This window comes from Gavialis gangeticus, unplaced genomic scaffold (genome assembly GCF_001723915.1).
Source record: "Gavialis gangeticus isolate Ggan-Ray unplaced genomic scaffold, GavGan_comp1, whole genome shotgun sequence".
Lineage (NCBI taxonomy): Eukaryota > Metazoa > Chordata > Crocodylia > Gavialidae > Gavialis > Gavialis gangeticus.
In genome coordinates, this window is record NW_017729031.1 from 29,888,271 (window position 1) to 29,914,579 (window position 26,309).

The following is a 26,309-nucleotide window of genomic DNA, read 5'->3' on the forward strand; positions in this document are numbered from 1 at the left end:
GGGGGGGGGGGGGGGGGGTGGGGGGGGGGGGGGGGTGTATGGTGGGGGGTTGTGATGGGTGTGGCTGTGCAGGGTGTATTTCAGGGTGCGTGTATATGTGGGGGGGTTGAGGGTGTGTGTGAGGGAGAGTTGCGGGGGGTGTGATAACCCTTCTCCACACATTTCCCCCCCCCCAGCACAGAGCCCCCACCACCACCGGCAGCAGCAGCAGGCAGCAGCAAGCCTTCGGGATGCTCGTGGCCCGTACAGGCGCGGCTGCCTGGCATTGCATGGCTCCAGGAGTTACACATTGTGGCAAGGAGTAGAGCCTGGCCAACCCCACTCCCTGCTTTCAGGAGGAGTCCTGTGATCTGCACGTGGCGGCAGGGAGTGGGGAAGGCCACCGGCTCTGTTGTGCAGGGTGTCTCCCGGTGGCACGCGAGTGTGGGGAGCCGCACGTGCACTGTGGAGAGCCCCATGCAATAGAGGCAGGCCGGCCTGGCTGCACTCCTTGCTGCCATGTGCAGCTCCTAAGACTGGCTGGAGCCGTGTGCCACTGGATGGCAGCACCTATGTGGACCATGAGCATCCCAAGGGCTCACTGCTGCTGCCAGCAGTAGGGGCTGTGCACCATGGGGGGAGTGGTGTGTGAGGGGGTCTGCACACCCCTCCACCCTCCCTTACATCCCACACGTGCTCACATCCACACCCTGCACACCCAAGCTCCACACTCCTCCTGCCCCTAAGCTCCCACCAGCCCCAGCCCCGTGCTCCTGCCCAGCTGCAGTTTTCCCCCATACCCATGCACCCACTTGCCACCACCGCTTCCTTACCTGCTGCCTACAGCAAGTGCTGCAGCAGGGACAGGAGGAGGAGCCGCTGGAGGCCGGGGAAGCCGAGCAGGTCCCCCTGCGTCTGCAGCAGCAGCTCTGCCCAGCGCTGTGTGTGCTGCCTGGGTGGGAGCCCTTCTGCGCACGAGGGTGGGAGCAAGGCACATGGGCTGGGTGGGGTACGATTAATTGGTGGGCACAGTAATTAATCCAGGGGCCATATTTTGCTTACCTCTGAACTAGCAGGGTACAACAGCCTTTCCATCGCTGATATGCAGCTACCCCGGGGTGGGGTTGGGAACAGGGGACTGGCAGTTGTCTGTCGGCACAGAGAAGCAGTGTCCCAGTTAGTGAAGCCAATGTCTGGTTGAAACTGCAAGGGAAATGTTCAGGATGGAAGATGGGGGAGAGTGAGATTTGGAAAATATTTCTTTAGCTCATGGAAAGTAACACGGAATTTGTAATAACTGCTCATGTCCCGGGACTCGATCTGTGCGTCTCGCTCCAGCAGCACAGCGGCCGGGAGCAGTTATGTAGAAGCCTGGCACATGAGTCCTGTATGGGCTTGGAAGAGCATCTCTTACTGACTCATGCTTAACTCATAAGGGCGTGAATAGCATTAAGCTTAAGATGGCTTAAATAAGAGAGGATCGAGCTTTCAAGTGGAAATATCATTGAAAAACCCTGGGTTTTGCTTTATATACAGTCGAAAGGATGCAAGGAAATGGCATGGATACAGCTGGATTCCAGATAAGTGTTCGTTCTGTATGCAGGGACACAAAGGGCCTTGCTACCTATGCGTGTTACTGCTTTGTTAGGTTCGGCCAGGTTTTCCAATAGAAAATAGGGAGGCTACTGAGCTTCCAAACTGTTTTCGAGGATACTGTATCCCGCAGAACCCATCTCTCCTCTCTCCGTGAACGCGTCTTCTTCATTGTTTGTTCTGGTTTGAGGCCATTGACCGAGTCTGATTTCCTGTCTTCTGGTCAAAATTTCACCCTGATTTCTGGTGTTTCTAAGCAGAAAAACAGAAGTGGAGCAGAGTTTAGCATTATAGCATTATGGTACTGCATTATAGCAGTCATCTGCTGGAGAACCAATCCAGCCCAAAGACAGCAAGGGCATCTCCCCAAGAGCTGTGCTGAAAGTCAACTGGGAATGGCCCCCCTTGCAGTTTTCCCCGGCAGAAAAATGAGCCCATAGCTTCAAGCAAAGGTTTTTGGGTGGGTTGTTACCAAACTAGAGAACTATTACCGTGTAAACCTGTTTCCTCTTGCCATGCAGTGATCACTGCCTTTTAATCAAATGGTGTAATGAAAAGCATTCTGTCCAACGGCAAGAACAACAGAGGGATATTTCTACTGAGACAATATAGTTCCTCCAATTCTTCTTCACATGGCTGCTTTCTCTCACGTGCAGGATTGCAAAATAATTATAATACATCAAGTATTATATCCTGGTCATATGCATCCATGTATATTTACCATAGATAATTGATGTTTGCTGTATCATGGCCTGTTGCTTATTTTTATTTAAATATGAAGAAGTGGTGTTCAATCTCCGACTGCTCAGAGGTTTGTGACATGTATGCAGAATGTGGAGACCTACGCTTATGGGACAGTTTTTTATTATGGAAGCTTTAAGAATAAAAACTGACTTTTAAGTAGTAAAGTGAAGTCTTGGCAGCCTATCTGCAACACTTTTACACTCCAGTCTAATTTATTACTTGAATAGTTCTCCCTTTCAAGAACTCATTTTTACCATTTGGGAAATCCCTTCAAGACTTTTGTCTTATTCCAGCATATTCTAGAGTGTTTCATACGTGGATTATTAGTCTCTAATACCTTTCAGGCCTGTAGGGCTGTGCACTTGCATGTGAGCATTGGGAAATATCTATGATTGCTTTTCCTCCTTTACTTCCAGTATTTTCCTTACATGTAGATGCTCAGTCATTCTTACGCAGCTCTCTGTGTCCATAAGATGCTTTAGCCATTCTGTATAAGATTTCCAAGGACACTGCAATAGCTCTCTTGTTATGTAGAGATGTCTAAAGAAGGTATTAGAGGCAGTCTGCAAATCTATTTTGCTTACATTTCTTTCTCAGATCCATGAAGTTGATTTTTGTGTACTTACATCAACAGTCCATTTTCTCCCCTTAGTTTCCTCCCCTCTTCCCCAATTTTTACTCTGTTTTGGTTTTTCCTTAAAAAACCACTTCTAGTTTGTTTCCATTCCTGGTGTATTTGCTGTTCTCTTTCCTGAAAAGATGTGAACACCAGGCTCCTCATAACTGTTTAACAGAGAAAAATGATGCACGGGCATAGAAGACCCTGAATGCCTAGTCTTCCACAGTTGCACGCAAAACATACACCTGTAAAACGGCACAAAGTGATCTTCACTGGATGTACCAAGATGAAGGCCAAAATAAATTGTGGGCTTCTGACCTGTGTCTTGGGGATGAAGTCTATAAATATAGCCCCGATTCCAAACTTAGCAATCATCTGAGCAGGAGTGGGTGGAATGAAGCATCCGATCCAGTTTTTACCCACAGATGCCATCGGTTTTGAAGTAACTGGCCGCTTTGTTCTTGTAACTTCAGCTTAGATTCTGCCAACCTGTCCTGGGTGGGATGGTGAATATCAAATATTAAGTGTTTCGCTTCCCCACATTTAGCTCTTGTAATATTGGGTTTAGAATCCCTCCTCGCTCTTGACCCTAAGTCTTGTTTCACCCCATTGTGGCAGTGGTTTTGGGATAAAAGACAGGGCTGAAGGGGACCCAGTGGGGCGTTTATTTGAAACCACCCTGAGACTGTGCAGCTAGAACAGCTGGGCCCCGTGGGGTGGTGGCTGAGTGCTGCCATGGGCTCCCATTATACTCCATCACTTTGGTTTCCCTTTTACAAGCAGCTCCAGCTTGCGAGGTTGGTGTTTTCGATTGTACTGCAGTTGTACAGTCACATGCCGGCTGGTTGAGAGCTTCCCAGGGTACACCAGCCCCCACTGACTTCCCTTGGGAGAGGCTCTGATGTGCAGAGGGGTCTGCTCACGGCAGTCCCTGTGCTCGAGGAAGGTCACGGACAATTTGCTTCTGCTCTCTCTGCAGGAGAGGGGGGCTTGGGAGTTGGCCAGCGTGGCCCACGCACCCGCTTGTCATTTAAACCCCCTCCATGCAGCCGTGCCATCTGAACTCGTACCCACCACCCTGCAATTACAGACAGCAACGCCTGGTGCTGAAATGTGCTGTGCCAGAAACAGAAGAGCTGCAGTACAGCGTGAAGAAAAAGAATATTTCCAGCAGGTAGTAGAAATCCTGGGAAACTAATGAGCCCCTTCTCCGGAGATAAATTATGGGAATGAGGAAGCACGAAATATTAATTTATTAGCAATGCTTTTAGGTGATAATGGTCATCTCCGGACTCTGCAGAACTTGGCTTTCGATAAATAGCTAAACTGACGGGTGATGGGCCCTGCTGCTGTCCGCGCACCTCGGGTCCTTTGGGCAGTACTGCTCTACCCCTATCCCCGTAGGTTGAAACAAAAGCGTCTCCTGTCTGATCCCCTTGCCAGCCTTTTGGTCGGATGTCCCCATCTAGAAAATTTCCGTCGCTTCAGCCCCACACCTTTTTTACCTGTCTGTAAGACCAGCAAGCAGCCCATACACCATCCCCCAGAGAGCAGTAGTAGCTTGGCAGCCCATCCAGCAGCAGAGCGGGTCAAGGTCAGTGTTATCAGGCTCCTGGCAATTGCTGCCGACAGCCCAGCCAGCAGCTTGGCTGAAAGCTCGCCCTGAAAAGAGTCACTGTGTTTACTCAAAGGCTTCTTCATGCACAAGTTGTTTTATTTTTCTTTGCTTTCTGCTGGGAGTTTGAAAGGAGTAGCTAACCCCCCACCCCCAGCTCCCCTCTGATGTTATTCACTTGGGATGGATTACTGTGAAAGCAGCCCTACGCATATAAACTTTGAAGTTGTGGATCACAATAGTGGATGCTTTGCTAAATCTTTTGGTGCGCTGGGTTGATTTAATATTGGCTGCACTGTCATTTGATTAAGGACTGAAATCCCTTTGGCTATATTACAAATGCTTTTCAGTCCCTGGCTGTGTTAGGGGTCCCTTCACTTTGAGACATCAACCTTTGGGGTTCTGGCCGTGATGGATCCCAGGTTACTTTTGAAGGACGCCCATCTTGCTGGGGTCCTCTGATCCCAGCAGTTTTTCCTGCCCAAGTGCAGGGGGGCTGGACCTGATGATCTGTAAGGTCCCTTCCAGCCCTTAACAATGATGCAACTGTGAATTAAAGTTTTAGCCTCACCTTTAACATCACCCCTTTAACACAAAGCTCTTGTCCAGATTCCAGCTTTTGAGAGTTACATTTTTGTCAAGTAAATGACTCCTGCAAGTTCACGTGGATCCAGAAGCTTTCACTTCCTGACCAAAGATAACATGCTGAGCTGTGGAGGACTTTTATTAAATGCACGTTCCAACTCATCCTAGAACTGGCTGCATTTTGGTGATGGGTGAAGCGGTTTGGAGAGCTTTCATTTGTAACCCCCTTCGGGTTCCTTTCAGGTTAAGAAGCAGTATACAATAATGATGGTAATGACCACTGAACTGTGCATGGTTGGGTGGGCAGAAGGGGGAGGCAGCTATTAGTATTTTTGTCTTTGCGTGAGATCTTGATCTTGATTTGTCTTCAACTGTTCCTGTGTGCCACGAGAAAAGTAACATATTTCCCCCATCAGCGTTGGTCTTTGAAGTCAAGATCTGGCAGCCCGAACCAAACACTAATCAATTGCTCTTTCTTTAAAAAAGGACCAAATCCCTTTTTTTCCCCCCCCATTCTTTTTGCCAGAGTTTCTGCTCCTCGTCTGAAAGAGAAATATGCCCCTTTTCCTCCTTCCTTTCACCTCATGCAGACCCTTATCTCTATAGGTGCCACTTGTAACCCTGTTGAAATCTGGCACTCTTCCCCTGAAGCCCAACGGCCAAGAATGCCGCCGTTGCTGCCTCTTTTCATGCGTTTCCTCCAGCAGACCTTTTGCTACCATCAGTGCATGCTAATGAGGTATTAAGCACCATGTCAGACTTAAGAGTAATGGAGTGATGTCCTTGGCTCCAGTAAAGATGGAGGAGCTCTTTGAGAGAGGTAAAAGCTCGGGTTTATGCCGTGTCCTATGAGATCAGCTTCAGGCGTCATCCTTTCTTGTGTGGGTAACTTACAGGAAAAAGAATCAGGAAACGGATGAGTTTGTGTTTCAGGGCTGATGAAACCAAATAAAAGTCTGGAATGAGTAAGTAGGTGAAAGTCCGAGCCTCTGTGTGCTTGGTTCAGGCAAATGTGCCTCCCGTGAATTTCGCTGTGCTTGATTTTAAATCATCTTGAAAAGTGCAGCATGGCCGAGACTGTGTTTTGTTCTGATTTTGAACGCAATCCTAAATCCTTCCAAGCCGCTTTGCAAAGGCAAAGGTTTTTGTCAAAGCCTAGTGAACGCTTTGTGAACCTGCACCAGAGTCTGCGTTTGTGTTAAAACACGGAAGCAAGAAAGTTCTTGGATTTTGCAGAGAAACAAAGAATTTTCTTCTTGGAAGGATCCCACCTAACGGGGGCCAGCTGGTAAGGGCATAGGCTATGAGAGACTGGGGTTTTGCTTTTTTTTTTTTTTTTGTGGACAAAATATGGAGAAGTGGAGACATCCAGAGATCAGGGAAACTGGGATCCTGAATCTTTGGTTTGGAGCCATGTCACTATTTTGAAGAGTGGAGCAAAGATCTCCTCCCTTTCTATCCAGGTACAAGCTCATCCGTTTAGCAGCATCACCTCTGGCTCTGCCGTCCTGCAGCACTGCTGCACCAGTATCCCGAGCCTGGGTCATGACAGTCAGTCCACACAACCACTGGATGACAGTGGATTTCATACCCCAAGATTGAACGCGGTAGGTGTCAGTCGAAGGGTTAAAACTCTGTAGCCTTCTCCAAAGCCTCATGGTCTGTCTTTTATCTAAATGAGTGTTCACCACATGTCCCAGGCTCCTTGCCTCCATCAATTTGGAATATTTTTGATCATGGCATAATTTACTGCCAGCCTAATAGGTTCTGGGTAGGAGTAGGGAAGAGAGGAACTACTCAGTCGAGTTCCACTGACGTTTTACTATAGTTTGACAGGCTGGTCCGAGCTAAGCGCAAGCTGCTCTTTGCCAGGTGGCTGCCTTTGTCATGTCAACTAGAGAGACAGGAGGAGGAGCGTGCTGCAACAACTGGATTTTATTGACCGTACGGGCAAGTTCCTTTTGGAGCATGTTCATTAGGTGTTTGCAGATGTTTCTTTAATACTCCTGCCAGGTTGGAGGCTTGGCTTTTGCCAGCAATTGAAAATGAAGCATCCGAGCAGCTGGATTGCTGCAGGCTGACAGGCTGACTCACCTCCTTTGCAGACGGGCCTTTTTACAACACACGCACACAAGCAGTGCAAGGCACGTGCAAGGCACTGTTCACATGCAAGGCATGCGAGCAGTGCTGTGCAAGGCACTTGAATAGCCAGCATGCTGTCACTTTACCCTTGGGAACAGCAAATCTCTTTGGGCTCGGGGGGCTAAATTCTTTGCTCTTTGAAACACTGCTGTTAAGATATGTCTGCATACGACTAACAATGAAAAACAAAATAGTTGGAATGCGTTGCTCATGTAGCAAGCAACGGTATTTAATGTAGCTACAGGCAGGTACCAGTGTAGATTGAGAATCAAGAGATCTGTCTTCTCTGTGATTTTTTTAAAGATTTTTTTTTCCCACCATAACTTACAAGGCTCTTCCTCAGTATCAACACACATTCAGAGCTAATGAAGAAGGAAGGATTATGGGGAGGGGATGGGAAATTGCCTGGCGAATGTGTGAGAAACTTTCCAGTAGTCATGGCAGAGCCCAGAGCTGTTGGAGTAACTTGTTCTGCTGTCTAACAACACATTTTGAGTGAAGCCTTTCAAGGAGGAGGAACTGAAGGATAAATTTAAAAAGTCAAAGGTGCTCCTGAGCCTAGTTGTCCTATCGGGCTAGCATGGTTAGGACCTACCCATTTATTTAGCTAGTGATGCTCAAGTAAATGGTGCAGCCACTATCACATCCAGCTGCCTTTAACTCCGTAACCTGAATGACCAAATCTGCGTTTACACCTGGGTCAGCTAGAAGGAGCCTACAGTATACGTCTGGAGCGAGGCTTGAACTTGCATCTCTGGAGCCATAGCAAGACTCTAACTATTCCTATGAGGAGGAAGGAAAATGAAGAGCCCCTCCATAGGCCTTGGGAAAGGGCTGTGTTAATTAGCACTTCCAAGGCACCTTCTATTTAAGGGTCTCAAAGTGCTTTCAGTGATTAACAGCTAAGCCTCAAGCACACCTGGGTGCAGAGGCCAGTTAAGATTTATTGGGGCCCTGGACAAACACAAAATTGGGGGGCACCTCCTCTAGAGGTGCACCAATATATCGGTCGCATATGAGATCGGCACTGATCAAAGGAAAGTTAACATTATTGGCTATTGGCTTCTTTTGACTGGTGTAGCTGATTAAAGTCTCTGATAAATGCTGCATGCACCCAGCCAGGAATGCAGCTGAGCAGTCTGGAGAGCAGCATCCTGCCAGTAAATTTGTTGGGGGGAAGTGGGGCAGTGGCAGGGCCAGGGGTAGGTGCTACCCAGCCAGGGTGGCGAATGCTACCCCGGAGCTGGGCGTTGCATCTTGAGGTGCTTGGTTTTACCTTTGTCTCATATAACTATTTCTGGTGGCCCATCCTTGTGCTTCTGTTAGAATGAACATGCTACCGAGACCAAGCAATTCAACTTGAGCTGCTTGTGATGTTATAGAGAAACAGCATACTGTAGGCAGAGTCCTCACTATTAGAGGAAGTCCCTGCTTTGCTGAGATTAAGTCTCCGCTGGCTTTATGGAACAACCATTTCTAAAGCCTTCATTTTAGGCAAAAACTTCACTTTCCCTGAAAATACCCACACTAGTGAATGGGTGAGAGCCTCTGTCAAACTTGGAGGCCTCTGATGGCTGAAAACCATGTGTGATGGATGGCTCAAATGCAGTCTAAAGAGACAGAAGGACGCAAATTAGCTATGAAGGAAACTTAAAAGGTTGCAAGCTTCATCCCTTCATTTCCAGTTGCATGGTGCCACTTCTGCATTATGAATAGTTTCCGCTGACTGAAGTGTGGCGCGTGGATTGCTTCCCAGTTGAGACGAAGCACTGCTCAGAGATTCATCTGCTCTGCAACAAATGATGTGCATCCCACTGATAAACTATTGAGATGGGGCATGCATGGAACATCTCTCATGGAAGTTATAGACCTAGGGGCTCCATAAATTTAATCCAGGGTGGTCAAACTCACCCAGTCCCCTGGGCTGGAGCTAGACTGCAGAAGTCCTCAGGGCAGCAGTGCAGGGATTAATGTGGCCATTAACCCCCACTGCCAATACTTGTACCCAGAAGGGCCGCACAGGACAGATCTGGCCCACCAGCAATATCTTTGACAACCCTGATCTAGTCCAAGGGCAATTTACCTTTCATTGTCTTTTGTTTTCAAAGCATTCTGGCAGGTAAGGAAAGGGGTCTAATTCTCTGGTGGAAGTGGGGGAAAGTCCACTGGAGTCTGCTCTGCACCCACTTATAACAGCAGAGAATGTGGTCCTCACACCCCTTCCGATGCTCTAATATTGTAGCCTTCATTTCACATGTCCAACCTTATTCCCTTTAATCTCAGCAGCTAGTTGAACTGTCCCTACCAGCCTTTGTGTGTGCTCATGAGCTCTCTGTGCCTCTCTTCTCACTGTTGAAACATCTGGCAGAGCGAGCGCCTCGTGAACCCGAAACGTGCAGCATGCTAATGGACTTGCGTGGCATGACGCTCTTGTATTTGCACCACTGGAACGCAGACAGAGGCTGAAGCTTGTGGCTTGCTTGACTCATGGAAAGAGTTCAGTGGGAAATGGTTTGATGTATTTGCTTAAGCAAGCCCTGTTTCTAACCATAACCTTTTTCCAAATGTAGAAGTCTTAAGTTTTCCAAATGTTCAGAGCCTTTACACATCTTTTACTACCCGCCTTCCTTCTACTCCAAATTTTCAATTCCTGGAACCTCCATGAAGTATTTACTTACATCTCGTAGGCCTAAGGATATAGTTTCCAGCCCAGACATCAGTTGCATGTCACTGAAATCAGCTGGTGGAAAATTAGAGCAGTGAAGTACAAAGACACCACTCAAATAACATCTTTTATTGGTAGCTTTTGAGTGTTTGTTTCTCATTGAGTGGATATTTTTGATGTATTCTACCCTGGGGAGTAGAAAGACAACATAATGGGATTGTAAAGCTCTGTTGGGATTTTTTATTTTCTTTTTGCTTCTCTTTTTGAAGTATCTGGATTTGTAATTTCTTCTGTCTGGATTAGGCATTTCAAACTAGGAGTCACTGTTGTTTGGTTTAATGACCTGACGTGGGGATTTTCAAAATGCCAACTAACAATATAGCAATGAGAGGGCTAAAAGGACTATAATTTTGCTTTGCAATTATCTTCTTTTTCTTGCACTGTATGCCACTATTTTTTTCTTATGCCGTGCTCTAGCTGTTTTTAAACCAGCCAATCATTCAGATAACCTGAAACAACAAAAACAAACAGATTTTTTTGTAGGTCCTAACATAAAGTTTGTCTTTGCTAGTGGATTGGGAATACACAACTTGATTTGTTAGGAATCACAGTTAGGATGTACCTCCTTTCCCCTCTGTTTCTGTGTTGTTAACACCACATATTTAAAAAAAAAATCATGAGATTGGTTTAAAATTAAAAGATTTTAAAATATTGGGTCAATTTTACTTGTGTGCTGGTGTTTGAGCCTCTAGGGGCCACTTTTCTTCAAAACCAAGAGGGATCGAATTTTTTTATGTCTTTTAAATAAAAGCTGAGATGCTCACAGATCCAGGGCCTTTAGGAAGAACTCTTAATGTGGCAGGAATTAGGACACGTGAATTTGTCCTGGCTGCCTGAAGCGTAATTCTTAGAAGGAAAACAAGGGTGTAAAATGAGTTGATTTCACAGAAGGACAAAATTCCTGTTAATAGTAGACTCAGAGTGGCTTTTCTGGCCACTCTTTACTCAGGCAATTGCAACACTGGGCTTCTTGATTCCTGCCATAACTGTGGAAGTGCTGGTAGAGCTTCTCAAGACAAACTATGTAGTTCAAGTGAATCCTTAAGGCAACTCCTCAAGGGAACATTAGGGAGGAGATTCCTTCTAACAGTTTAGTTGAAGTTGTTGGGGGTTCTGAGGAACAGTGAGTGAGTCAGCTTCTGGATAATTATCTGAGCTCTGATCCTTGCAAGCCCTGAGAATCAATACACCATTCATGAGAACAGGATGTTCCCCCAGAAAGCCTATACCAGATTATGTACAGCAAAACTCCCAGCCTTTTGGAGAATTGCAAATGGTAGCAACATTCCCACTTATGCTCTTATCCAGGAATCATGGGATCAGGGTTGCCAACCCAATAATTTTTTTTTTACTGACAACCTGCAAACTTTTTACTAACAACTGAACTGACACATGCTGTTACTCATGCATGTTTTACATAACGAAAATGTAACTATTCTGCCAGGCCCTGCCCTGCCACCAGGCCCCAGTTAGAAGGGCGGGGTTCAAATTTAGGGGATTTAACATAGATTGTAATAAAAAAGTTTGGCTGTTAATAAAGAGATTGCAGCAAAAACAATTTTCTTGGGTTGGCAACCCTGCATGAATACAGCAATGGTTTAACATTTTGCTGCCCACTCCCCCTCCCCCCCCACTAATCCTCACACCCTGATACTTTTGACTGCACCATGCTGCCCGCCCCCAAGTCTTACCTGCCACCAGTCCTGTTCCCCTCCACCCTGACACAGACCCCTTAAAGAAGCCTACCTGCAACCAGCAGTATTACAGGTAGTTTGGGACACAGCAGCAGCACATGGCTGATAAACACTCCCTTCAGAATGCTGCACTCCCACTCAGACATTAGGGCTAAGTACAGACAGTCAAAAAACCCAAGGCTGAATTGATACAGTCTTTGCAGGTTAGTTTAAGCTGCAAAGATTGAACCAATAAGGAAATGAACAGACATTCACATGTGATTTAGAAAATGCAGCCATGTGCATGTAGTGGCTCAAGCCAGAAGCTGGGGGATGCTAGAGCACAGCTCTCTGGCATGTAGGCGGCATGGGCTGTGTGCTTGTTTCCTCTTCCAGCTGCCCCCGAGGGCTCTGAAATTTGCAGTCCAGAATTACAACAGTAGGACTCTGCAGGGTTGCTCATCACTTCCCGCTTCCAGGTACCTCTGAGATTTGTAGTCCACAGTCACAGCCAGCACTAAGCAAGCCAGCAGGGTAGGGCAGCTCTGTACTCAGGGAAAGGTGAGTTTAATCCCCCTCCCTGGTTCCAGACCCCAGCTGGGGTTTGCCTGGGAGGGGAGTGGGGCAGTGAGACAGCCAGTGAGGCCAGTAAGTCAGCCCTCACTGCTCCATCTAGGGAGCAGAGGGGTGGGGCTAGCCCTGCTCTCTGGAGCAGGCAGCACAGCCCAACTGAAAAGCTGAAAAGCATGCTGGGTTGCTGGGGGACCCTGACTTAACTTGAACCAAGAGGGGTCTGGGACAGAAGTTTCATAAACCCATTTGACATAAGTCTGATACCACATTCAACCAGGTTTATCTTAAACCAGTTTCAGCCATTTTGAAACTGGTTTATGTGCACTGAACCTCTGTTCTGTTACAGGTTTAAACCAGTTTCTGATCACTTAAACTGGTTTATGTGTAGCTTCTGTCCCTAGCCCAGGTGGTGCTGTGGTCTGTCAAAGTTTCAGTCAAGCTGTGGCTGCTTAGTGTTTTTACTGTCAGCTAATTTTTTTTTTTTTTTTTACAGACTTACAACCATTTTTAGCTTGATTTATTTTTTTTTTACTGACAGTAAATTTACTGACAGTTGGCAACCCAGCATGGGATGAAATTAATTAAAGGAAATGGTAGGAAGGAATTCAAGGCAAAAGTTCCTGCTGAGAGCTACTCGACCAGTGTAAGGTTTAGAAGAGATGCATCCTCAAACATTAGACTGGCTGGAGACTGGGAAATCCAGTGTAAGGAACTAGTTAGCATTGCCCAGAGAGAGAGAAAGCATGCTCGTCTACTAGATGACCCAGAAATCCTTTTGATCTGTGCTTTCTGTTAATTTGTTTTAACACCACCCAGGGATCTCTTGTAAAATGCAGGTGCACTCGGAGAGAGACCAGCATGTGTTCCTGCGAACAAGTTTCTTTGCAGGCCGAAGGGGCAGTGGAGAGAGCTGAACCTCACAGTTGCCAGTCGTGCTGCACTGATGCTGACCGTATGAAGAGCAGGAGACAGGAAGGGGGCTTGGCCCCTGGCTGCCTCTCGATTGCTCATCAGGCAACCCAGCCTAGAAGGGAAGGGGTTGAAAAGAGGACAAGTCGAGATGTCCTGCCAAAAGTTTGAGTGACAGCAGGACATGACGATGCAGGCCAGATCTGGGCATGGCCGATGTTAGATTAGTGCAAGCTATTTGCTTTTTTTGTTTGCAGTGCAATGAGGTTTATCTAGCACAAAGATCATTTAGGGAGAAGCTTTTTTCCAGGGGCAGCTCATGGAGATTTTTCCAGTTAATAATCTGTGATCTTTAAGGGCTTTCGACAATAAAGCATGTTATCAAACCACCTCATTTTCTAGTTTGAGCTGAAGTTTTTTAAAGGTCTAAAATAATTTAATTTCAGGGGTGGAACAGAAGAAAATGTATGTTGGTATGGCTAGAAAAAGCAATTAATCTTTCTGGTTCTACGTAGCCCAGTACATGCAAAACTAAAGCAATCACGGTTCACAATCCTTCACTGTGATACTTTAGCGGCCTGGGGTTGTATTAAAAAAGACTTTCTCTCTTGATCTGAGATTACCCTTTTAGTTTGGAAGTGAGACCTTTTTCATGATGAGAAGAACCATTCTTTGGTTTATTTTTAGAGTGGAAGTCCTGGCTTGCTTCCCTTTAGACATGATTTTATATGCTGTAATGCCTACACTTGGCTGTAATGTATGTCAGTGGTGTGGATAAAACTGAAGATTGAGGAAACTTTTCTGCTGAAAATGTGAATACCGTGCAGTCCTCTCCAGGGTTTGGAGGGTTTTGCTGCAGACTTGAAATCTGGATCAGGTCAAAAAGCTGGCAACCAGACTGCTTCTGTGGCTCCTTTCAAGTGAATTATTTCCCCTGTGCCTTTTCTCAGGAGAGATGGACTGGTTGTTTCACAGGAAATGCAGCCTGTCAGCTGAGGGCTACATTACCAATTGAATTTAGGGGAGGATGGGAGCTTGCACTTGTGCAAATGAAAACAATGACAAAAATGCTATCAAAATCCCAGGGGGCTGCAACTGCTAAATCACATGGATCTGTTCCAGAAACACAAGCCTTGAGTCTCAGATACATTGGGCATGCTTATACCATCCAAGAGCCATGATATGGAGCACCTCAGCAAAGCCCAGTACACTCTATATATTATAAATGGATGGAAGATACCGGCAGTAAGTGGCTGTCTGGCTTGGCGGTATAGGTCCAGTGCTGCACTAGGGTTAGCTATGTTATATTCTTTCGGGGTGTAGCCCATGCCGAGTGGGTGTGCATTGTTTCCCTGTGGTCCTCTCTGGTATGGTCCTTTGCTAGGTTAGGCATGCCCATTAAGGCTTACATCCTCTTGGCAGATTATCTGCCAGAGGGCAACATGCAAAACCACGCTCAGGCTGATCTCACGTCCTGTCCTTTCACCAGGATGTTCAAGTGTATTTATCGTGTTTGATCAGGACATGCTATCCACTTAAAAACACTTTAAAATAGAAACTTGCATCTAGTTGCATAGCCTCATTTTAAAATAGAAACTTGCATCTAGTTGCATAGCCTCATTTGAAAAGTGAGGTTTTTCTACATTTTATAGACTGGGACATCCCAGGCTGTTAATGTTAAAACACGGATTTATTCATGTTCTGGATGTTCTGGTCTTTTTTAGGCATTTCTGATTGAGGCTGGAGAGGCTGTGTCATTTCTTATCTTTTCTCTCTGGCTCAGTCTTCCTACTCGTGGTTCCAAGCACTATCTATAGATATTCCCCTAGTCGCAATATCAGTAACGAGGAAGGTGATTAGTTAATATTAATCACAAGAAAGTAGTAGTTGCTATACTGGAAAAGACCTGCTGCCCACCCTGTCCTATCTGCCTGGATGGTCAGCACTAAGCGCTTCAGAAGAAACCCTTTAGTAGGCTACTCTGCTCCAGAGGAGGGTCCTAGCCTGATCCCTAAATAGTTTAAACCTAGAGAATGAGATTTTTACTCTTCCAGCACGTTTGTAAATAGTAAAAATGTTCGAACTGTGGATTTTCCTGTTACCCTTCTAAAATGCCTGGCCCTTCCTTGAATCTTCCTAAAAGTTTTTTGAGAAAAAAAACTTTTGTTTTTCTATTTCTTGTCTGTTTAATCCAGTAGTTGTGTCTTATCTTTATCCAAAATGGTAAACTCTCTAGGGCTAGTTATATATATATATATTTAAGACGGTAATGAACAGCACCCAGTACGACAGAGCCTTGAGTCCTCCCTGGAGCCTCAGGCATCCCTGAAATACAAAAAAAGTACAGCTCCATTGCAGTCACTTCAGTTTACAGTGTACAAGAAAATGATCATCTGTGTACTTGAGTTATGACAATATAGATAATTGCCATTATGTGCACAGCCAATTATGTACTGAATTGGACAAGCTGATTTGCTTATGTACATCATGTGTAAATTAGGTTTGAAGTGATGTAGCCATGATAATCCAGGATATATGCAAGAGGCGAAGATTTTTGTGGGTGGTATCTTTTATTGGACCAACTGCATAGTTCAGGTAGACTGAGACAAGCTTTTGAATGCAATGCATTCTTCCTCAGGTTTCTTTGTAATGCATAAGTCTTTATGTGAGGGTATCTTGCAAGGCTTTGACGCAAAGGAGATATTTGATAAGCCGAGGGATCTTTGCCAGAAGCAATGGGAACATCAAGTCTGAGATGATCTATGGCATCTCTGCTAATCTTGGACTCACAGCAACCAAAGAAATTGGGGGTTTTGTGGTGGATGGAAGGAACAAACATGTAGATTTTCTTCATGTAAGTCTGAGAAATAAGAGACTATGGGAAAACTGGAGCAGTAATTAGTTTGCCTGAGGAGTTTACATGCAAACTGCTTGGCTTCACAGCGTGCCCGCTGGAAAGCCTGGTCCTCCAGGGGCTAACCAGTGCAAAACCCTTGCATTCCTTCCAGGGCGCCGATTCACGAATCCTGAAACCAGATGCTCGGCTGCTTGCCACTCTACTTTCAGTCACTGAATGTGTTTGAAACTAGACTTTTTAGACAGTCTCTGTGCCACATGGCTGCCCTGGGAGGCTTTGTTAGAGGCACACTCCCCAGATCAGATTCTCCATTCATCCCTCCCTAGGAGAGCATTCATCCGCGGACCTGAGATACGGCAGCCAGACCTGCTGCATTGTTTGAATGAGGCAGTTGCCATCTGGGCCGTGCTGAATTATTCTCAGGGGCAGGTACAGCAGCTTTCCCTTCCAGCTCACAAAAGGCCAGGAATGGCACTGCCTGAAGAGAAATCTCACTTCTTGCCAGGTGGATACTTTTTTGGCATAGAAATCTGAGGTACCAGCTTTTTCACTAGGCTTTATTTCGGTGTGTTTTCTCCTCCCACATATTAGGAAAAACGTCTCCCAAGTGTGCCCTAAGAGCTGTAGAGTTACACTGCGATATCTCTAATTGTCTTGGCCTCCTTGCCCTTGGATTAAGGTCCCGTTCCACCAAGAGCCGTGTGGAAGCTGATGTGCAGCAGCTTCTCCACGATAAAAAAATCATGCACAGGCATCTTCCATGAAAGTGGCTTTCCCAGCATATTTTTCCAAGCATTTTGGTGACCAGCTAGTGACAAAGGGAGCAGGGTCTGATGTCTGGAAGCTCCTAGTCATGAACTGGCATGAAAACAGCAGTTACAAAAAGGTTGTCTAGCACTTGGACAAGGCAAGAGTGAGATTTGGCAATTGTAACTGCAACTGAGCAGCCCTCTTCGGGATCTGCTGTGCTCACCTACTTGGGGAGGGGGCTAGAAAAGATGCCCTAAACTTAGCCTGCCTACATTCTTCCTGACTAGATAACCACGTTGAGTGGGATCACCTTTACTGTCGTCCAAATCAACGAAGACACACAATCAGTTTCAGGACCTGGAACATCAGGACCCTCATGAACAATCCTAATAGTGAATGCCCAGAGCGCCACACTGCAATCATGGCTCGAGATCTCATGTGACACAACATCGACGTTGCTGCATGGCACGAGACCCGGCGAGCTGGAGATGGGCAACTCAAAGAACATGGAGGCAGCTATCCTTCTTCTGGAAGAGCAAACAGGAAGGAGCATGCCAGCTTCATGGAGCTGGTTTTGCCATCAAGAATGAACTCATAAACCAAGTAAATGAGTTTCCTATGGGAAATAATGAGCGCCTCATGCCTCTCCACCTTAAACTGGCAAGGAGCTGGTGTGCCATTGTCATCAGGACACGTGCCCTGACTCCTGATACTTTTGACGAAACCAAGGAGGAATTCTACGCCAAATTTTCCCAAGTCCTTTCTGATATTCCAGAGGGAGATAGAGTTATTCTTCTTGGTTATTTCAAAGCCAGAGTCCAAAGAGACTTGAACCTCTGGATTGGAAATATCGGCAAGGAAGGAGTAGGAAAGGCCAACTCCAATAGCATCCTCCTGACCAAATGTGTGGAACGTGGATTCACCGTCACCAACACCGTGGTCCACCAGAAAAACAGGCACAAGACATCATGGAAGCATCTATGGTCTAAGCATTGACCCCTGATTGACTACATCGTGGTTCATGCCTGAGATCGCAAAGATGTCCTCATCATCCAAGCTATGCTAGGAGCCGACAATTGGAATGACGAAAATGGTGGAAATCCCAGATGACCTCATGATTCCCCATGATTGTGACAGTCTTCAAGAAAGGAGACAAGTCCAACTGTGGAAGTTACAGAGGGATCGCCTTGCTGTCCACCACAAGAAAGATCATTGTGATTTTGAACTGTCTCCTTCCACTTCCCGAAGAGCTCCTCCTGGAATCTCAGTGTGGGTTTTGGGCATCAAGAGGCACAGCTGACATGATCTTCACAGCTCGTCAGCAGCAACAAAAATGCCGGGAACGTAAACCTCTCTACATAGCCTTCTTTGACCTCACAAAACCCGTTGACTGTGTCAACCAAGAAGCTTTGTGGAGGATCCTTCTGAAGTATGGTTGCCTGCTGAAAGTCCTCACCAGTCTTTGCCTGCTCTGTACCAGCGTGCGAGTAGTGGTTCTCAGTAATGGATCTGTCACAGATCACTTTGAGGATAAGATGGGAGTTAAGCAAGGCTGCATCATCACTCCGACACTCTTCTCAGTATTCCTTACCATGATGCTACATCTGACCACCAACAAGTTTCCAGGCAAAGCTGAGCTAAACTATCAAATGGATGGTAAGCTGTTTAATCTCAGCTAACTCCAGGCCAAAACTGAGACCATCCCAACCTCAGTTACCAAGCTCCCCTGCGCTGATGCTGCTGTAGGGTGTGCTCACTCAGAAGCAGGTCTTCACACACAAGACTTCATCAAAGTCTTTACTAAGGCACACAAGAAAAAGGGACTGACACTTAACATTCAGAAGGCTATGTTCCTCCATCCATAGGCTTGTAATGAGCAGTCCCCAGCTCTGGTAATTCAGATTCGTGGTGAGACTCTGGAGAATGTTTTGTATTTCTTGTACCGCAAAAGCCATCTCTTGCATGTCGACAAAGAAATCCAACATTGCGTCAATATGCAAGTGCAGGCACTGGCAGCGCGTAGGGCAGGGGTGGGCAAAATGCGGCTTGCCAGGCCATTCTATCCGGCCCCTAAAAAATTTAGAAAATTAATATTTATCTGCCCCTGGCTGCCTGTCACGCGGCCTGCGATGGCTTGCCAAAACTCAGTAAGTGGCCCTCTGCCCAATAATTGCCCATCCCTGGCATAGGGGGTGCACGTAGGTGCATGTGCACCCCCTGAGCATGGCGGTGCACCCCCTATGAAAAGCCACCTGCAGGCTGTCGCTGCTTGCCACCCCCACCGCCAGCATCTACAGATGCTCAGTGAACCCCACTGGCTGCTGCCAGCTGCATCTGCGGGTGGTCGCCGACCCTTGGTTGGTGCTTGCCACCCTCCCCAGCTACTGACATCTGGGGCATCTGTGGGAGCCCCATGCTTACCACTGGCACGCTCCCGCTGCTGCCATGCCCCCCCCGCCCCAGCTACTGGGGGCACGTGTCATTCATGAGTGCAGCCTTCGGATGCCTGAGGAAACAGGTGTTCAAAGATCACGACATCAGATCCAAAACCAAACTCATGGTTTATCAAGCACCTTACTCTACAGAGCTGAGACATGGACAATGTACAGGAGATACCTCAAGTCACTGGAGACGTACCATCAGTGTTGTCTGTGGAAGATCCTTCAAATCCAATGAGAAGATAATCGCACCCACGTTAACATCCTCTCGCGAGCAAACATCAAAGGTATCAAGGCGATGACCATCCGACCTCTGGGTCCCAACTTTGCTGGGCTGACCATGTCATCTGGATATCCAACTCCAGACCCCTGAAGCAAGTTTTATTCTTCCAGCTCAATCCAGTTTACACTTCAGAGGAGGGCAGAGAAAGTGCTTCAAGGATGTCATCAAGGCCAACTTGAAAAAAAATGCAATATCAACATCAACTTGTGGGAGACTGTCACGCGGGAACATCCCAATTGGAGGAAGTGTGCGCTGCAAGGATCTCAGCACTTTGAAACCTTACAATGACAGCGAGAGATGGAAAAACAGGAGCAGCAGAAACAGGATGTCGCGGACCAAATCAGGAATCCGGACCCACCCACCGTGTGTGGAAGCAAGTGCCCAAGTTGCAAAAGAATAGACCCACAGATAAGACCATCCTGGAAGACAGTCATCCTCAACTGCGAGGGATTGCTGAAGAAGAAGATATTTACTCCTGCCACAGAAAAATCAGAGGAAGAGGAACTAGCTAGAGAAATGGTTATGCATCTTTCACTGCTAAGATATAGTTTCAAAAGCCACATGAAAACCTAATGAACAGCGAAGACATCTCCCTGCGGATCCAGAGATATGAATTTGAGCCTTGCTTTTGACCTTTGCCAAACGCTGCCCTGAATTGACCCATATGTCAATGGGTACACGGTCATTTGGGCTGGGGAGGCAGGGTAGCTTAGAATGTGCAGCATTTCCTTGGATCCTGGGATTATCATGGCCTGGACCTTGTAGAAGAAATGGGAGAGCACTGTCTTTAACAGCCTTTGATCTCCTGACAACAGTGCCGGGGTCCTTCAACTGAGGGTGCAGAAAGGTGCTGGGAAGGGAGCATTCTTGGTGCAAAAGTGCATCTAGGGCTGTTCCAGTCATTGCCACAGTGGATACGCTAGGAAAATCTGACACTGTAATAAGACCTACCAGAAAACTGCCCACAGTCTGGATTTGCTGTCTCCCCTCTCGCTCAAGCCTGCCACCTTCCAGTGCCCTGGCACTCTTTGCCCATCAAGCATCAGCTGTTGAGGAGCTGGGATATGGAGACATCTGTTTTAACAAAGCCAGTTTTCAAGTGCTGTTGTTTGGGACACTTTGCCAGCATTGGACGAGCAGCGTGGGTGTGGAGAATCAAAGCTCTGCTGCTGGTTTGTCCCTTTTCTGGCCCTTCTGTTTCAAATCATCATCAGAGAGGGTTTTCTTTACTCCCCTTTGCAGGAAACAGGGGGATCTGGATTTGTCTTGAAAGTCTGAGGCCGTTTGGAAAGCCTCTGCAGATATATAAATAAATTCAGCCTTTATTAGCATGTTGTTTTGCCAGCCTGGAACAAAGGATGACTTTCTACATGCTAAAAAAACAATATGACTTCATGCCTCTCTGTCTGTAGCTTGAAATTATCAGTGTATTTTTTCCTCAGCAAAAAATCACGATGCAAAAGCAGGATGTCACTTCCTCCTCATTTAGCTTAGCTGGAGCTTCATGTTGACACAGCAGTAAAATTTTGGCTACTGCACAAGTTTTGCATACTCCAGCTTTTGGTATAGAAGAGTATTGAGCAACAGAGAGGAAACATTTGCTCATCGCAGGGTGTCTATTTATGTGCATTCTGCAGGGTGTCTAAAACCTTAAATCCTGAATGAGTGAAACGGGCACCGCAAAGCATTTCTTAACCCTATCGCACCAAAGTTTGGAGTTATTCTTACACTGAAATTGGCTGAAATGGGTCTAAGGCCTTGAATCCTGAATGAGTGAAACAGGCATCACGAAGCATTTCTTAACCCCATCGCACCAAAGTTTGGAGTTATACTTATTCTAGTGAAATTGGCTGAAATGGGCTTTCAGGTTTCCAAGGTAAACCTTTGCTTTTTAATGTCGATCATCTATTTGGGTCACAGAACAGAGGAGAGGAAATAGCGCTTCAAAAAGACCGGACACCAAGAAGCCAAAAATATTCAGACCGTAGGATAGAGGAAATTCAGAGGGCAGCGGGGTTTAGCCAGACTGCTGTGGCTGCAGCATGTGATGTGCCATTGTCCGTAATGGAACTAGAGCGTTGTAAGGGAACGGACAGACGTGGCCATTGTATTGATATAATAATAATGGACAGATGATACCAGCATAAGCTGTTACTGCGTAATTGCAGGCTCTGCACAATTCTGCAGTAAAACCATACCACTGTTTCACTCGGGGTCAAAGTTAGAGTGATCGAGCCTGCTTATAGGCCACTCTGTATGCTGAAGGAGGTGACAGCAAGACTATCTCACGCCTAAAAACTTCTATATATCAGACCCCCTACTGACTTGCTACTTAGCTGGGTTTTTGGTCTGTCTTCCAAACAACCTTCTTCCCTCAGCTTTTGACTCAGCAAGAAGGATGTGAGAAATGCTGCTGTCTGCCTTTTCACTTCCTGCCTAGTATCAGTCCCATCACAGCCCCAGGCCTTCCCCTGGTGTCATGTCCATTCACTTCCTTGGAGTCGAATGTCTAATCTTCACAAGAATGATTAAGGGCCTGGAGGACAAACCTTATGAGGAAAGACTAAGGAATCTGGGACTGGTCCCCATGGGGAAGAGAAGACTGAGGGGGGACTTGCTCTACAAGTATGTAAGCGGTAAACATTGGGGCTGGGAGGAAAACTGTTCACTAGGGCGCCCCAGGGGAGGACAAGGAGCAATGGCCGTAAACTGGTAGAGGATGGTTTCAGGTTGGATGTGAGGAAGAACTTCGTTAAGGTAAGGGTGTCCAGAATCAGGAATAGACTTCCCAAGGAGGTGGTGCAATGCCCAACCTTGGAAGTCTTCAAGAGGAGACTGGATGGACACTTTGCTGGGATCGTTCGATCTCAGCAGTATTCCTGCCCAGAGCTAAGACTCAATGATCTTTCAAGGTCCCTTTCTAACCCTTTATTTCTGTGATTTTTATGATTTCTATGTTTGTTCTTTCTGTCAACTATAGGTCATGGGAAGTGTGACTGCGGGGAGTGTAAGTGCCATGCTGGTTACATCGGGGACAACTGTAACTGCACGACAGAGACTGACAGGTGTGTCTCAAACGACAGTCAGCTATGCAGCGGCCGAGGCAACTGCGTCTGTGGGAAATGTCAATGCACCGAACCTGGAGCGTTTGGAGAGATGTGTGAGAAGTGTCCCACCTGCCCAGGTGTCTGCAGCACTAAAAGGTACCTTACCCGCAGCTCACTAAAGACTGGTTCAGTGAACTGTTTGCTTTTTGAACCCTCTACATAAGGCATGGGTCCACCACTCTGCGCTATAGTTCTCCGCCTAAGTCCAGCTGCCCAAGTGCTTTGTCTTCATTACAGAATTAGCTCAGGAGATTGGTACCCAGGTTAGACTAGCTGAAGTGTAAGCCGCAACACAGCAGATACCTGCCAGAGTTAATGCCGTCACCAGTGCTGCGCGCCTCTGTAGTTATTTCTGGAACTTCTAAGGCATCTCCCGTGGTTTTGTGTCCAGCAGTGAACTGAACTACTCTTTATGAGCATTATATACGTGCTCCAGCGGGGCGCTTTAATTAGAGCAGCTCTAATTAAATGAACGAGCTTTAGTTAAAGTGCCCCCGCCACTATTTTTCAGTGCGGGGTTACTGATACCCGTGACACTGGAGTCTGCTGGAGCGCACTAATTGCCACGTTCCAGCAGACCCAATCAATTGAGTCTGCTTCGACGCACTGTAATCACTGTGTCGGAGAAGCATCTCTGCATGTGTATAGGTGCCCTATAATGTCTTTTCTAGCGAATTGTGGTACCGTGGATGTGGCACCGGGGGGCAGGATGGGGTACATGCTGCATGTGGCCCTCTGCCAGACCAGCCCTGCATGATAGCTCTGCTGCAGCCTGTGCCAGTGCCCAGGGCCACTTGTAGCACACGTGGCTGGTCCAGCCCCGTGGACCATGGGCAGCATGAACAGGCCCCAGGACTTGCTGTGCATGTGGTACAGGGAGTTTGGGACGCAGTTCCCTGGACCAGCCCCCACAGCTTCCAGCAACACTGGGTCCAGTTTGTGTCTGCATGTAACCCATGAGCCTGAGGCCAGCACATTGGGTCACTTTAGTGACCCATGGGCCAGATCATAGGGCCCGATGGGCCATTATGTTTGACGCTGATTTAAGTGAATGTAGCCCAACCCTACACTGACTATTTCTGGACTCTACCTCGTATGGCATCTGCGGGCCCAATGCTGCTTTTAGCCCTCTAAGACATGGTCTTGCACTAGAAACTGAAGTCCAGACGCCACCAAAATGAAACGTTATTCAGGCCTTGGACCAGTTCAGCAGCCAGTTCCCTCAGTCAAGCTAATACCCAAAATGGAAACACCCCAGGTGTGCAGGGTTGATATACAGATCTACCTCCCTGGGTTAATTGTGCAGTGATTTGGAGGTGCCTGGCTATAAGGTGTCCATATCTTTTGTGGAGGAGATGGGTCATTTCTGGGATAATGTGTTTTGGGATGGGGAGGGGCACAGGCAAGTGTTCATGTGGTTGTGAAAGATGTTTAACTCTTCCTCTCTGAAGGGACTGCATCGAGTGCATGCTGTTCAACTCAGGAAAACTGGCTGATAACCAGACCTGCCAAAAACACTGCAAGGATGAAATCATTACCCGTGTGGATGTCCTCAGTGAGTATGGCGCTGCAGAGTGCTATGGGTCCTTTTGTAACCGACTGGGAGATTAAATCAGTCTTTGCAGAGAACCAAGTTTGCCCTAAACGGCATCAAAACTTCTCCCTCAAGAAAGCCTCAGAATATGCTTGGATTTAGAAAAGATAATTCATTATCCTGCCTTCAGCTTGTAATCTCTTAGCTTTTGAAATATACCCGCTAGATGCAACTGTTTACCATGCTTTGTTCTGTTACCTGTATCAGCTGTGCCGAAAAATGTTGTGACGAAGGAAATGGAATTGGATTCTCAATTAGATTTGAAGTTCAGAATCCACACCCTTTAGGTTTACCTGCTTCATTACATTACACCCAGATAACTGAGTTGCTTTTAAAAGTCAAACACAGCAGCTTTCTACTCCATCTCTCTCAGCAAATAACTGTTTGTCTTAATTGACTAGGTATTTCTTCTTGGTTTGAATAAGGGTCTATTCCAAACCTTTGCACAAGTCGTATTGCACAATTGCTCACAGTATTCAGTTTTAGAGTAGCTGTGTTGCTAGCTGCATCTTCATTTATACTTAGATTTCAAATCACCAAGGTATGCTTCCAACATGGTGTGGACAAGCCCTTTGCGTCAGTACTGCAGGGCAGAGATCCAATACCCAGCCATCCAGCCATGGGGAAGTAACCCCACTTTATGGACCTCCTCCAGCAGAAGTGATATGCTTTGCCCGTCCTTGTTGCCCAGATACAGACTCTGGTCAGGGCTGGCGATTTCCAGGTGCCACGTCAACCTGTCGCCACCAGTATAATTAGAGTAACCCTCAAGTTACACTGGCTAGGCAGGTCTGGTATATGATGACCTAGGACTGAAGGTTACAGAAAGCACCTCTGATGAGCTATGTGCTTCTTGGCAACAGTTAGTGGGTGAAGTAAGGGGAATGGGATGGCACCAAATGAGAAGTCAAAGAGCAGCATAGTTTAGCTATGGCTTTGTTGGTCACTTTTATAGCTTTGTTAGATATTTTTAAGCAGCTTTTTTCTCCTCTAGTCGGTTCTTCTCTCTAACTTTGAGATGACTTTTCTAGATCTCTTGGAAGAATAAAGCGTTAAGGAAGGGGCAGGGAGTGGAAGGGTGGGAGTACTGTACTAGGATAGATGGGGGTGTCTTTTTTCCCCACATGATCTTGGTAAATTTTGCTACCTTTAGTTTTTTTTTCTTCCTTTTGTTTTCACTGCTCTATTACCAGTCACTTCACTGTTCTTCTCCCAGTCTGCCAATGGGCAGCTCTTCCCTGCCAGGTCTTCTCACATGCTTCATCTAGTTTTAAGCAACTTGAGTATTTAGGTGTTCATACCTGTCCCTTTGGGAGACTCTTCCAGCAGTATTTCCATCCTTATTAGTAATTACACATACCCAGAGAGTTGAACGCTGGGTTAGTGACACAGTAACAGCTCATTTGCAAGGTGAGAGGGTCATTTCAAATCCCTCCATCCTGTAACTGCTAAAATTCCCTTTCCAACGACTGGCCTGGCATGCGTTTTCTCAAAGCCAGAAAATATATGGGTTTCGGTTGAAACAGTACTCTCAGACAATGTTCTCCTGCCTAGGTGTTACAACACGGACCAGCAGATTTTGTGCTTGCTTTCACTCTGTAAGGTTACCTTGTATAGAATTGCAGTCGAGCTTATGGTTTGCAAGCTACCCTCTTGTTTTGAGGGCACAACAATAAGCAGTCAGATTTCAGTTTAAAACTATATTGCTCTGCTTGGGAGTTACTTCCACCCTTTCTTTGAGGTCGTTGTTTTAAAAAGAAATTAGTAGAACATCTGATTCTGGTTCTGAGGTATTGGGAATTAAAGACACTCAGGTTCAACGTAAGATTGGTTAAAGAAGTAAAAAAAAAGATTTCTAGACATATGCTCTGGAATTTTTGGCTGCTTCAGTTCTTATGTCTTGAGGAGCCTGTTTTCATCTTAAATTGTATCTTCCAGGTTAAAAGTGCTTGTTGAAGCTTAAAACCTTCATATTTTCTTCTGCCGGACACATTCATACATAGGACATATGTCTGTCATGTCCAAACAGCAAATTCTGGCACCTCCATAAATATTATGGCTCCTCTACAAAGCATATACCATGAAAATTCATAGCCCTCTTTTTTTTTTTTTTTTTTTTTTTT

The 26,309-nt window shown here is 46.4% G+C and overlaps 1 protein-coding gene across 1 annotated transcript in view; it reads left to right on the forward strand.

Annotated features, from left to right (window-relative positions):
* The window catches only part of ITGB5 (integrin subunit beta 5), a 151,084-nt gene that overhangs the window by 116,913 nt on the left and 7,862 nt on the right, over positions 1 to 26,309 (forward strand). The window contains exons 11-12 of the mRNA XM_019522562.1: positions 22,466 to 22,688; positions 24,044 to 24,147. Coding sequence (XP_019378107.1) covers positions 22,466 to 22,688; positions 24,044 to 24,147 — 327 coding nt within the window. The remainder of the gene's footprint in view (positions 1 to 22,465; positions 22,689 to 24,043; positions 24,148 to 26,309) is intronic.